The sequence below is a fragment of the Rhyacophila brunnea genome, unplaced genomic scaffold, assembly GCF_057557595.1.
Source record: "Rhyacophila brunnea isolate RB1 unplaced genomic scaffold, BYU_Rbru_1.0 scaffold_4, whole genome shotgun sequence".
NCBI classification, from domain to species: domain Eukaryota; kingdom Metazoa; phylum Arthropoda; class Insecta; order Trichoptera; family Rhyacophilidae; genus Rhyacophila; species Rhyacophila brunnea.
This window is the reverse complement of record NW_028233068.1, coordinates 46,302,315-46,315,382: the sequence shown is the minus strand read 5'-3', so window position 1 is coordinate 46,315,382 and position 13,068 is coordinate 46,302,315. Positions and strand designations below refer to the sequence as shown.

Sequence of the window (13,068 nt, the reverse complement as noted above, 5' to 3'; positions counted from 1 at the left end):
GGACTCCGAAATGCGATACCATTTTTAGTTATAATTGCGCTCAAAACGAAGGCGTTGTTTTGTTCTACCTACTTATGTGAATTAACGTTTTCCACTATGAAGTTCGTTAAAAGTAAATATACTAACAGACTCACAGGTGTAAATCTTGATATTAATTGCATTCGGATGGGAGTGACAAGGTATGTACCGAGAATTGAAAAAAATTGTGGAGGAAAGTGAATGCCATTTTTTTAACTAAGTAATTATTTTTACTTTTACTCACACTTATTTCAAGATATTTTTCATTAAGTATTATTTTGTTTATAAATAAATAATTTGAAGAACGTATTTTAAGTTTTATTAGAAGTCGGATGTCCTAATTTATTTTAAGTAATATAATAATAAATTATGTACAGTACGATAAAGGAGGATGATAAAAAAATATTAAGTTTTATGAAGTAAATATTAATTAATATAAGTAGCTCACCAGAAAATTTCAATTCTGAAAGTAGCTCACATACTTATTGAGTTTGGAGACCACTGATTTAACATATATGATAGGCTTTTAGCTGAATTGGTCGATTAATCGGCCTATTCCTATTAGGCAGTAGGAATGCAGCCAATGAGGTATTGTCTGATTAGTATGGAACGGTTTTCAGTCAATGAAATTCTATATCAGGTGAGCCCAATCTGAACTTTGATTTGGCGTCTCTATGAGCACAGTGAAAAATTTCAAACCTCATTAGGTATGACCAATGTCAATTTTGCTTACTTTTGTACAATTTCCTGTCCTGGTCTCTTTGCAGGTCATCGAGGAGGGAATCCAACTCTTCGATATTGTGCGTCAGATCTTTGTTTTTGGTGGTAGTAGTGGTCGTGGTTGTGGTAACTTTTTGAGGACCGGTGATAGCCAATCGACCGCTATCCGCATAATTGTTCTGGACATTGCGGGGGGATCCGGAATAATCATATTGCTTGAAAATAAAAAATAAATATTATTGTCAAAGACGTACAGCTAAATCAAAATGGAGAAGGAAACCTGCTTTTTTTTTTTAATCCTAAACTCTCCTCTCTTCTTTTCTACTAATGATAAATCATTAGACACCATAGTTGAATACAAAGGAAGTTTAATTTTTTTTTCACTTGTCTGCAAGTATACAAAGAGTGTTATGAATTTTATACTAACAAAAAAATCAGGGATCCTTGATTTTTAGGGTCACCCGTGTATTTATAAAATACTTATATCATAAGTGATATTTAAATTTGTTAATGATAACCGATCGCAGGTGAACTTAATATTTATGGGTAGTATTATAGGTAAAAGTAAACATAGGGTATAAGTTTTGTATCATGTTTTTGGTACAGTCCTATTGCGCAAAAACATTGTGCTACGCCCTTGCCTATGAGAAATTTTGGGAAAACTTAAGGAGCACACACCATCCAAATAATTCATACGTTCATTGAAAGAATTTCTAAATTTCGATTTCATCCAAGATGTAGTGAAGGTACATTTACTGAAAATAGATGGCGCCAAGTCTTTCCAAGCCAAGGTTCCCAATAACAAACACCCGACAACCCGATTTATGGTCGCCGATTTAGAGCGAATAACCAATTCGACAAAGTTAAAATGTCTAACTAACCTCTACAGTACGCAAGTCCTTCCTGTCATAAGTTCCGGCTGGATTTTTCTCTTCTCTGTATTCATAATAGAATTCTTTATTCCCAGCTGCAGAACAAAGAGAAAATTTAATTCAGTAATTATATTATAATACATTTAATCACATAAATATTATAATGACATTCAATAACATCAGAAAAAATATTTTTTAATTTAGTCCATTGGGTTGCTGCTTTGGACATTTATGTAATGATTTTTGCCAGATGCGGGATTCAAACCTGATAATATTATTGTTTTACTCATTACTGTAAATAACTAGTCATAATGGTGAGATTTTTTTTTAGTAAGTATGATAAAAACTATTAATCCCAAAGATATTTTGTTTCTCATCATTCAAAGTAGATGTCACTGTTTGACATTAATTTTATTCAAATCAAAATTATTAGCCACATGAAAATGATAATTCTGACAGCAGTAAAAGCCAAACAAAAGAACATCAAATTGAAATCGAATACAAAATATGCAAACTGTATCTTATGTGGTAAAAATTCAAGATTGGAAGGAACAAACATGATATTTTGCTTTTAATATAATAAGTACATGTACTTAGACAATTAATATTATTAGCAATATTGATAATTTATTATTGTATTGTTATTCAAAGAAGGTACTTACGTGGGGCCCCATTCCCTGGCTGTACCAAACTGCCATATTTGCTGGGTAATAACTCTGTTTTCATGGTATCTGTAAAAAAGTAATTTTCATTCAATACCTAATACTGCACTGGCTTAGTGCAAAAAGTCATTCTCTAAAATAATAATAATACCCATTATAGCCTGGCTTCTTTCACAATGACATATTATTCTTTAATAAGAGATACTGAGTTTTAGGGTATTTTCAATAAAAAAAATAGTCAAAGGTTCACATTTATTACCATTTATTTCATTATACAACAATCATCATTTTCTACAAACAGATTACCATACCTCTCCGTTCAGGCAAAAGTCACCAACCCAAAAAACATCATTTCGAGATATCGCAATTTGAAAGTTTGGAGATGAAGGAAAAATCAGATTTTAATTTTTTTAAGGTTTTATCTACATTACATAATTTCCTCTTGTCTTCTAAATAAATTCTTTACTTTTTGATGCTAATTAATACATCTGGAACGCTTTGAAGGAGGCAAGGTGGCTAAAATGTGGTTTGGTGACTGACTTTTGCTTGTTTATAATCTGAACTAAGCAAGCTAAAGTAACTATTTCTGTTTAGTTATTGTTGCCTGTTTCGTATTAGAAGTTTTCATATGACATTGTGTCATGGCCTGACTATAGTGGATCTTGCTACCTACCAGATATTATTACTAACGTAAAATTAGACTTACCAAAATCACCGTCATCGTAATTGCCTTTTGTTGAGTAAGTCCTGTACTCGCTCTGCTTTGAGTACGACTTCTGCGCCATGATGCCCTCTTTTTATTGACCTATCTTTAATGGTAGGTCGGCACACACACTTCTCAGTCACCTGTGAAAATAAAGAAATGCAAATAATTATCAAGATGTCAATAAACAAAATTACATAATATTATAATGTCACTGAACACTTATTTTTGTACTTATATACATTTAAGTATTTTGTGGGTAGAATGGGGTGGAGGAGATAGAACTAACTAATTAACTACATTTGTAGTACAAGTAAAATTGACCAAGTGACTAGGTATTTGTTTTTTTCTCATAAAGTAAATAAATTTCTTAAAGTTCTGAAAATGAAAATTAAATGTTATTATGTAAAATTTTACATAATGGAACCATTTAAGTACCTTGCTAAGTAAACACGAAAATGGCTCTATGGTAAAATATTGTTTTTGGAGTTGTTCACTTTTAGTTGTATGACAACGATATACGCTTAAAAAACAACATATTTTAGCAATGTTATACATAGATGTAATTTAATTTTAGGCTGATTTACTATACTATTCCTAGGAGGTCTCAGACTAAAAATCCGCCTACGGATGGAGATCATTAAAAACATTAGTGGCATTAAGAAAAAATAAATATTTATTTTATAACCATTCCAAACGCTCATTTGTAAAATAAATAAATATCGGCTATATAAATCCTGAGTGTGGCTCTGGATAAATATTGTTTTCTCCAAGATGTGTCATAAAATCGGTGCGATAGTGAGTGTGTGAGATCTATTTCTATTTGTGTCGCGAGTCTCGATCAACAATGGCCGCAACAGTTTCTTACTCACATCTCACAAATAGAAAATCACGCTGGACACCTCTTTCAGACGCATTAGCGCGCTGCATTTATTATAACGAAAGGGGTTATAAAAAATCACAAATAATAGTGTATAAAAACTACGATAAATTACAGAAAACCTAAATAATAACGTTTTCCAAATACACTATTATATTTGCAAATACTTACAGTTATTTAAGGATTATTAGTTGAAAAAAAACGAAACCAATTGCACTGTGTGTTGAAAATAAGTTTTGTAAAATATATATAGGTATAATATCTACCTAAAAGTATGTAAGTAGGTGCTATTTTTATATTAATATTACACCAGAACATCTATTCTATACACAAGACTGCTATCGGCCGCTAACAGTTTTGTATCGAAGTATTAGCACTTATTGTAACAATTTCAATAAATTGGTTGTAATTGTTACATTGAGTGCTATGTTTTAACAGCACCTCTCTTGGTTGTACTAAATTTTAGAGCGAGATAGACAATTTTGACTGTTTAGACGGCTAACATATTGAAACAATATTATAGATAATACTTCGACACAAATATATGAAAAACTACCCTCGATAGCTGCCGATAGCAGTCTTGTGTATTGAATAGATGCCCGGGTATATAGCTATTTATCTAAATGATTATTAAAAGAAAAATATTTGATTTCTTTTTGCCTGTATTAATAAATCGGCAGCCCCCCTACCCCCACTCCCAGTGGTCTGAAATATAATAAAACTAAGGAAGATAAATCTTCTTTCAGATTATTTTTCATGAATTAAAATCATTCCATTAAGTCATCATAATTGTTAATGTGATTTTTCGAACAAAAAACCAAAATATTTACGAAAAACGTTTTTAATCAATGTTTCCTACGTGAATAAATTTATTTTTGGTCCCTAAATTAAAATACTAAACGAAATCGATTCATATTTTTATAAGGATTAACCACTTTCATAGTGTTGAGCTTATTTTTAAAAGATGAGCCATTCGAACAATAAATAAATATCACAGAAATTCTTTTAGTTGAACATGTGGTATTACTTTCTTTTAGATTTATAACGAAACAATGTTTATTCAATATTAAACCTGGAACTTTGCGCACGCTCATCTGATGTTTTGATGTAAACTAATTTATCAAAAATAAAATATTATTTGGGTACTTGACAATCTTATCACCTACTTATTAGGCACCTCGTGCGCACTACACTGTTTTGATAATGTTGGCACTAGGTAGTAGGCTGGTGCAATTTCCGGTCTGTGAAACCGGAATCACTAACGCTAAAATCCTATTATTAACCTAACTGCTAAAGAAAACTTAATATTATTATTCTTGTAGAGTGAAATATGCTGCGATTCGTGATAAATGATAATACATATACGAAAAGGTGTCTATGCGAAGCCGGGTCTCGACTATTTCTATTTTCTCGACATCTCGAGACACGTGAATTTCTAAATACGATAACTTCAAAGAGAATATAGTTCACCTGCCGCTTCCATACTAAAATAACTAGCAATCTGCTTAGTGCTTATCTTATATACCTATTATTTTTCAACGTAATACATTCTTATACTTATTCATCATAATTACGGAAATAATAACTTAGAGGTCGTAAAAATAATACGTAGAACTGCACCTACATAATTAAACTAAAAATGCTTGCGGTTATCAATCTCGATACTTATTGGTTACATGTAAATTGTACGTGAAACATTTCACCGTGGCACTGCTCGCCGCGAGCTTTTCATCGGAAAGAGAATACGGTCTCCAACTTTATTAGATTCAATATGAACATTAATTCAATTTTCATAGCTGATTTTGGTAAAATTCATGAATTCAAGAATGAAAACCTAACCTAACAAATAATCCAGTATATCGGCTATTTTCAAAATTTGTTTGCTGCTGGCTTCCTGTAAAGTGTACACCGACAAGAACCGTGTTTTATTAAGACATGAATTTTATGTCAGTAATATACGACCCAAAAAGGTTGGACGGTCTTTAATATACGGCCATATATTTCCGATACAAAATTTCAAAATTGGTGGACCGAAATGTATGGCGTAATTGAAAAAGTTATATGAGGATGCTATGTTCTGTGAACGATATCTAGAATATCATAATTTTTAATAGAATTCTTGAAAACCATGTTTTTTCCCATGAAAAACTACTCGAAATAATATTTAAGAAATTTTGGCACGCGTACGTAAAAAGGTTCGCCAACCCTGGTAGGTATATAATATTATGTTTATTTCGTTGGCTGATAATGCATTTAAGTGCCTATTGAAATAATTTTCCCGACCTCGCTTTTTTGACACTTCGTCAACAATGATAAAAGCTAAAAGCTTTGCGTAGGTACAACATATTTTACTCACTGATTTAAAAAAGCACGTTACACTTTCGAAGTAACATTATGTGGCCACTGTATAAATAATAGTAATACCGCAAATTCTAGATTATTCTAGATTCACATTAATCATAATATAGACTGTATAATATTACGGGAAAGATATGATGAATTGCTAAAAATAAACGAAATCCAGCACCATTACATTACTTATTAGAAAACCAATGCAAAGCATGGATGTGGTCTAAATAATTTTCGGGGTTACATATTGTAAGTTGTACGTATTACATGTCTCCGTAGCACAGTTCACAGTGATCTGTCTTACCGGAAAGAGGTGGCCGTATAGCATTAATATTTTTTTTTAAATACGCGTTGTTCGTGGAGCATTCATTGCAGACAGTAATAATGTTCTAATTTTATTTAATCAAATAAGAATATTACTTTGATATTGAATTAAGTATATCAAATAAATATCTGATAACAACGCTGTCATTATTATAATATATTTGATATAATATACGACTTGATTACTTACGAGCACCTATCAGAATTTCATATAAATTATACGATTTGATTGTATATCTAATTTACTTACCTACATAAGTGTTTTACTAAGACACGAATTTGATTTCAATTCTATACGGACATCTAGTTCCGATATAACATATCACGGTGAACTAATATGATACGGCCAACTAACTGTATATTTTGTAAAAAATAAAAAAAACGAACACGAATTGACGGATTTCTGATGGAGATGGAGACAAAAAAGTGCGGGGGTTCTCGATTGAATCGACGAAAAGCTGTAAGTAGTATAGGGGTACATGCGGAAGTCATGGGCAAAAAATTGATAATAAATTATCACGCGTATTTTCTCGAAATGGACCCACATACCATTTTCCTGCGCATGATTATCCCAATTGGCAATACCAATGACAGATTAGTTCTACAATTTGCGAGTAAAAAAAATACTAATGCTCATAGATAGTTAGTTATCAGTATTATCACTTATAAGATACACAGATTAACACCAAGAAATATCGCAAAGGTCTTATGTATGTACACAAACACTATTTGAATTTATATTTTCTCAATACATAGAATAAATAAAAGGTACCTACTACTTGTAACTATCGATGATTTCGAATGTAGATAAGCAGTAGACATTATTTACTGGTATTATTGACAATATGAACTCTCCGCGGTCAAATTATAAATAAGTAGGTACGTGAGTTTCTCCAATGGATTGAAATTTTAATATTTATTAGTAGATAGGTACCTACACATAAACACTGCAAGGGTACCTACTGTATTTATTAAACATTGTACACTATAATTGTGTCAAGGCAAACATCCCTTTTGTCTCCCAATTGTTGACTTGACTGTAAGTTCAATTTTATAGGGATGGGCAATAAGCCAATATTGATTTCAATAACATCAATAATTTTACGGCTAAATCCTAACAGAACTGACACCCATAGCCACCACATCCTGAAGCGGGCCCCCAGGCCACAATATTTGACGGGCCCCCCAACCTATCACTAAGGTTAAGGGGAGTGTAATGTTCTATAGTAGTGTTTCCCAAATGATATTCGGCGGAACTATTTTTTATATGTATATTTTTTAATGTGAAAATGAAAATAAAGGGTTATTCCGTGTATTTTTTTAGCGATTTTTGGTATTTTAAATAAATCAGCTTGAATTGTCACTCAGGATCATATTATTAAATGGCGACCTTTTATGTGATAGCCAAGTTACATGTGATCCTTCGCCATGTTGGATAAATAGTCATTTTTATTAGTCAGGAAACACACTAAAAGTAACTATAAAATAAACTTCTGGCCATCTTATAGCGCCGCAGGCGACTTTTTTCTCTATTAGAGCTTATAAATTTACGGTGTGTTTATCTCACTTAATTGGTTGACCTGATACTCAAGGCCCCTCATAAGCCCGGGCCCTCAGGCTAGAGCCTTGTCAGCCCCCCCCCCTTTGTGGGGGCCATGCTGACACCATATTCAGCCATATTGTTAAAGAGGATTGGAAGATTTAAGGGAACATAATTCTTCACCGTGAAAGTAAATTATATATAACCCATGTTTATGAAGTCAGAGAGTGGATTAAATCATAAATACCTACATAACGTCATACAAAACAATCGATGTGCCATATTATGGTAATAATCTTGCACTGTGGAGCAGAGACAAGTTCTCTACATTAATTCTGGTCGGTTATTATACCTATATAGTTTTTAATTACGTTGGCCGGTTAAAATTCACTCATGTTGTCAACTTACTTTTATATCCGTGTTTATAGGCATGTAAAGGGTTTGAACATTAAGTGTCCCAACAATCAATGCTCGTAAAAGGTTTGGTAGAAATACACCTACATTATCGTAGAGTGTAGATCAGTGATTCCTAACCTTTTTACACCTGCGGACCGGAGAAAATAAGATAAATCTATCGCGGACGGCCGACGCAAAATAAAAAATATTAATGATAATTTTTATATTAGACATAACAGATATAATTTCAAACTGATTGTGAATTATACAAAAAAAATATACACCATGAAAATTCTATTGTCAACAGAAATAATCTGAAACAGTAGGTACTGTAAACAAATTGTTAATGATGCTGCGAAAACTGCTGCTGCATCTTTACTAGAATATTTGATAACCTTGGCTTCCATGTTGTTTCGAAGAGACGAAGCGCTGCATTGAGATCTATTCGATTTCTCTATTTAGTTTTTATTGCTGACATGGCCGAAAAGTCTTCTCACATGAATACGTAGTCAGCGTTCGAAATGGGAAAATTTACGAACCGGAGCGGTCTACAGTTTTATGAAGATATTCACATAGTTATCAAATTGTATGTGTTTTTTATAAAAATACGTGTATTAGATTTTCTATTATATGGCCTATCTAGCTCATTCGGTCAAATTATTTTTTCCACGAGATATATATGATATATACGAGCGATAATTTTACCGATTTCACGAACAGGGGCTCGATTTCCTAACTATCATCTCGTGTGACACCAGACGACATGACGTAATTGTGGCGTCAGCCAATACACGCTCGAGCGGGCGGCATGTGTGGCAACACGAGACGATAGTTAGGAAATCGGGCTGCAGGAACGGCGCTCCGGTGCGCTCCGGTCCATTTCGAGCCCTGTACGTAGTCGAAAATATGATATCCAAAATAGAGGCAATGTTTGTATTGTATGTCTGAACACCAGAGTGATGTTAGAATAATAATATGTGTATATTTAATTTTTTTAATGACGATTTTCTCGTATTTTTTGGCATATTATTATTCATTTTAAAGTGGGCGACAATACTGTTTGCGGACCGGCGATTAGGAAACACTGGTTTTGACAATATGTTCCATTTTTGAGCGGATTTATAATGATCATTGTTGAATAATTGTTGTTTTACATTAATTACTTAATTAGGTACGAGTATTATTCTATTAGTAAATAAAACGAAATGAAACTTTAGATGATGGTTAAAAACATGGGATCTTTCAGTTTCACTTATTGCGAACCGATTGTTACTCCCCCGTACCAGTAGAATCCCTGCTGACCCATTAAAAGAATAACACGGCCATCTCTAAAGTCAACAAACAAGATGTCTGAAGAAAAAAATGTACAAAACGAGTGAGAGTATCGAATGCAATGTGAATTATATTATAAAATCCCGCCAGTCGCCACAGAACAAAGTAAGTAACAGATGGAAGGCCTTCTTCCCACCCATAATGTGGCGTTCTTATATACACGTACAGGGTTGGCGAACCTTTTTATGTACGCGTGCCAAAATTTCCCAAATATTATTTTTCAACTCTGACGAGCCGAGCATTTTTTTCAAAGGAAAAAATAGTTTTTAAAAATCCTATTTAAAAAATGATGATGTTCTACCCACTCATACAACATAGCAGAGATACAGCTTTATCATTTTTTTTCAATTACGTCATACATTTCGGTCCACCACTTTTGAAACTGTCTGCCAGAATTACTACTATCTACTAGCTTCACCATTTTTTTTTGTTTCTTATTTGGTGCAGTCATTTCTCGTGGATAGAAACGAAATTGTTTGTTAATGTGTTAATTAATTTGGTTCTTATCGCACAAATTGACACGAGAATTGTTCCGATCAGATGAGGCATTCTCTCGCTACAGTGGTCTCAAGCATTATAAATCGATCAAAATTAGAGGTTCGCGGCGCGGCATCCCGTAAGAATATTAATTGCATGCTATTTTTATACAATGCGATCTGTCATTTATTATTATTTTAGGTATGTTTTTCTCTTCAAACCCGTACCATGCAAAATCATCTCGCGTGCCACAGGTTCGCCACCCCTGTTATAGTATCCACTAACTGGCGGGCGAGTTTCCATAAATGGTTATCAAAAGAGGCGGGAAAAATTACGTCACAAGCCTTGTGTCACCTCGTGCATCAGCTTCATTCATTTTCGAAGAATTATAAACGTTTACTCAAAATGGTGATTTAATATCGAGGTTATTAGTTAATTCAGTTTAACTACGGGATTTATAGTGATAAACAAGGGCATTTGACACGACACAGGTGCATACGTAATGTAATATAATGTAATTTTAAAATAAAGCATCCGTGTTGTAATCGGTGGCGGTTTTAGGTATTTGAAGGCTCCCTTTAGAACAGGGGGGGGGGAAACTGCGGCCCTCGGGCCGCATGTGGCCCGCCGGGTATTTTTTTGCGGCCCGCCATCATTAATTATTGTATTTCTTATTACGGATAACTTTTTTATAATTTTTTAAAAAAATATTTACAATAGATTAAAATTTGAAGAATTTGTTGTTTCGTAAATGTATTATCTCAGTACGTCTTCCTTGCGTCTCGTCTCACACTATGTAACCACTATTTTCTACGTTGAACATCGTGACACATTTAAATACTTTTAACTCCGCGTTGCAAGGAAAAAAAATATATGCCCATGATATGGTAAAAAGTTTGAATGGATTTCAATTAAAACTCAAGTCATTCCTTCGACAAATATCGAATAATAACGAGGACCACTTTCCAACTTTGAAGTTGCTGAATATACCAGAACATAAATTTGAAGAATATGGTAAAATTTTTAAAGCTCTGAATGACGATTTTTCACAAAGATTTGGTGACTTCCGAAAAATTGAGACAAGTTTAGCAATAGTACGCGATCCATTTTCAATAGATATTGATAGTGTACCAACAGAGCTACAACTTGAAATTATTGATCTGCAGTGTGACACTGATTTAAGAGAATCGTATCGTCGTGAAGAAATCTCCAAATTTTACAATGCCCTTAATTCAGACGAATTCGACCAACGTAAAGATTAGGTATGCAAGAAAAATGTTCGTTATTTTTGGATCAACCTATATAATATGTGAACAAACATTTTTGATCATGAACCTCAATAAAAATTCTTTACGATCAAAATATATCTCCGATGCCCATTTACAAACAGTTTTGAGAATATCAACTACAAAATTAACACCTGAATTTAAAAAAAATGTTACAAAATGTACAACAGTTTCATTTTTCTCATTATTTTTTTTTGTAATGTTTATTTTTCGTGATAATAAATAGTGTATATCTAAAAAGTGTATTTTATTTGCGGCCCGCCGCTCATTTTGAATTCTTGAATTTGGCCCTCCATCCAAAAAGTTTGCCCCCCCCTGCTTTAGAAAATGAAGGGTCCACTGCAAGACCGTTGAATGTCACAAAATGTTTTTTTTTCATAGAGTAACTTTCTGTATTTTTTTACCAGCCAATATCGCCCAGTCTTGAGAAAAATTACTTTTCAAAATGCGACACACGGCTAGATTGCTGAGAGTCACGTGTATACTGTATACATAGAAATAACACTGAATTTCCCATAGAAAAGGTTTGTTTACTCGCCATTTTAGCTGCCAGTATTGTCAACTTATGAAATTTCCGACACCTTTAAGGTTAGGTTAGGTTAAATGCAGGCGAATTCTAATTACCCGATCCAGTATACAACAGACTATCGATATCAACTGCAAAATACAATTAACTGCAGTTCCTGAAGAAATTTTGTCGGCCTGAAACAAAGAATATTATGATCTTCCTCATACTGGAAATTTAAGAGACGCAGATCATTAAACTAAAAATAACAAGAGTTAAAATGGACAATCATCATTCTTAAATGGGCATCAGTATGGACAATTATCATTTTTGCAGTGGTCATTTCGGACTTGAATGACAAATTTTGTTTTATTATTTTTTTTCTGATCACAAGAATGTTACTATTGACAGCAATTAATACTCTTATATGTTTACTTCAAAATAAAAATACACCTGTATTTTTTGCAACCATTTTAAACCTTTAAACGCGGATATGTCAAAATCACTTTACTTGTTTATTCACCCTTCAAATGTTGCCTATGGCCTATGCGATAAAGTCAGCGACGTACTGGGAAAAGTGCCGCCCGTATCATTTTTAGTCTTAAATAGTATGCAAAATAGTTAAATGCATACCTACATAATATTATATTATCATCATCTTAAATTAAACAGCAAATGCAACAAAAATCTTGAAAAAAATGACAAACGTAAGTACAGATAATCTACTGAGGATTGGAGCATTTCCACGAAACCTACTCCCAAACAGCGGTGGTTTTTGATACGTCGCCTTGTTACAAAGTACCTTACCTATCGACATATTGGTTTAATAAATAATCGAAGCATAAATAGACGTATTTCTGCAAACAAGATCTAACCTACACGTGTGACATTTTGAGAAAATTCATTTTTAGAGAAAAGATTGATTGATTGAATCATAATATGTAATTATGTTATTTGAACATCAGAACCTTCGTTTCTATATTAAACTTTACTCAAATATTGAA

The 13,068-nt window shown here is 33.0% G+C and overlaps 1 protein-coding gene across 1 annotated transcript in view; it reads right to left on the bottom strand.

The window, feature by feature from the left end:
* Positions 1-13,068, bottom strand: part of LOC147067449 (uncharacterized) — an 85,383-nt gene that overhangs the window by 12,542 nt on the left and 59,773 nt on the right. The window contains exons 3-6 of the mRNA XM_085953979.1: positions 2,979-3,118; positions 2,273-2,341; positions 1,620-1,705; positions 752-953 (exon numbers count right to left, since the gene is read on the bottom strand). Of these exons, the coding sequence (XP_085810105.1) occupies positions 752-953; positions 1,620-1,705; positions 2,273-2,341; positions 2,979-3,057 (436 nt within the window). The 5' untranslated portion in view covers positions 3,058-3,118. The remainder of the gene's footprint in view (positions 1-751; positions 954-1,619; positions 1,706-2,272; positions 2,342-2,978; positions 3,119-13,068) is intronic.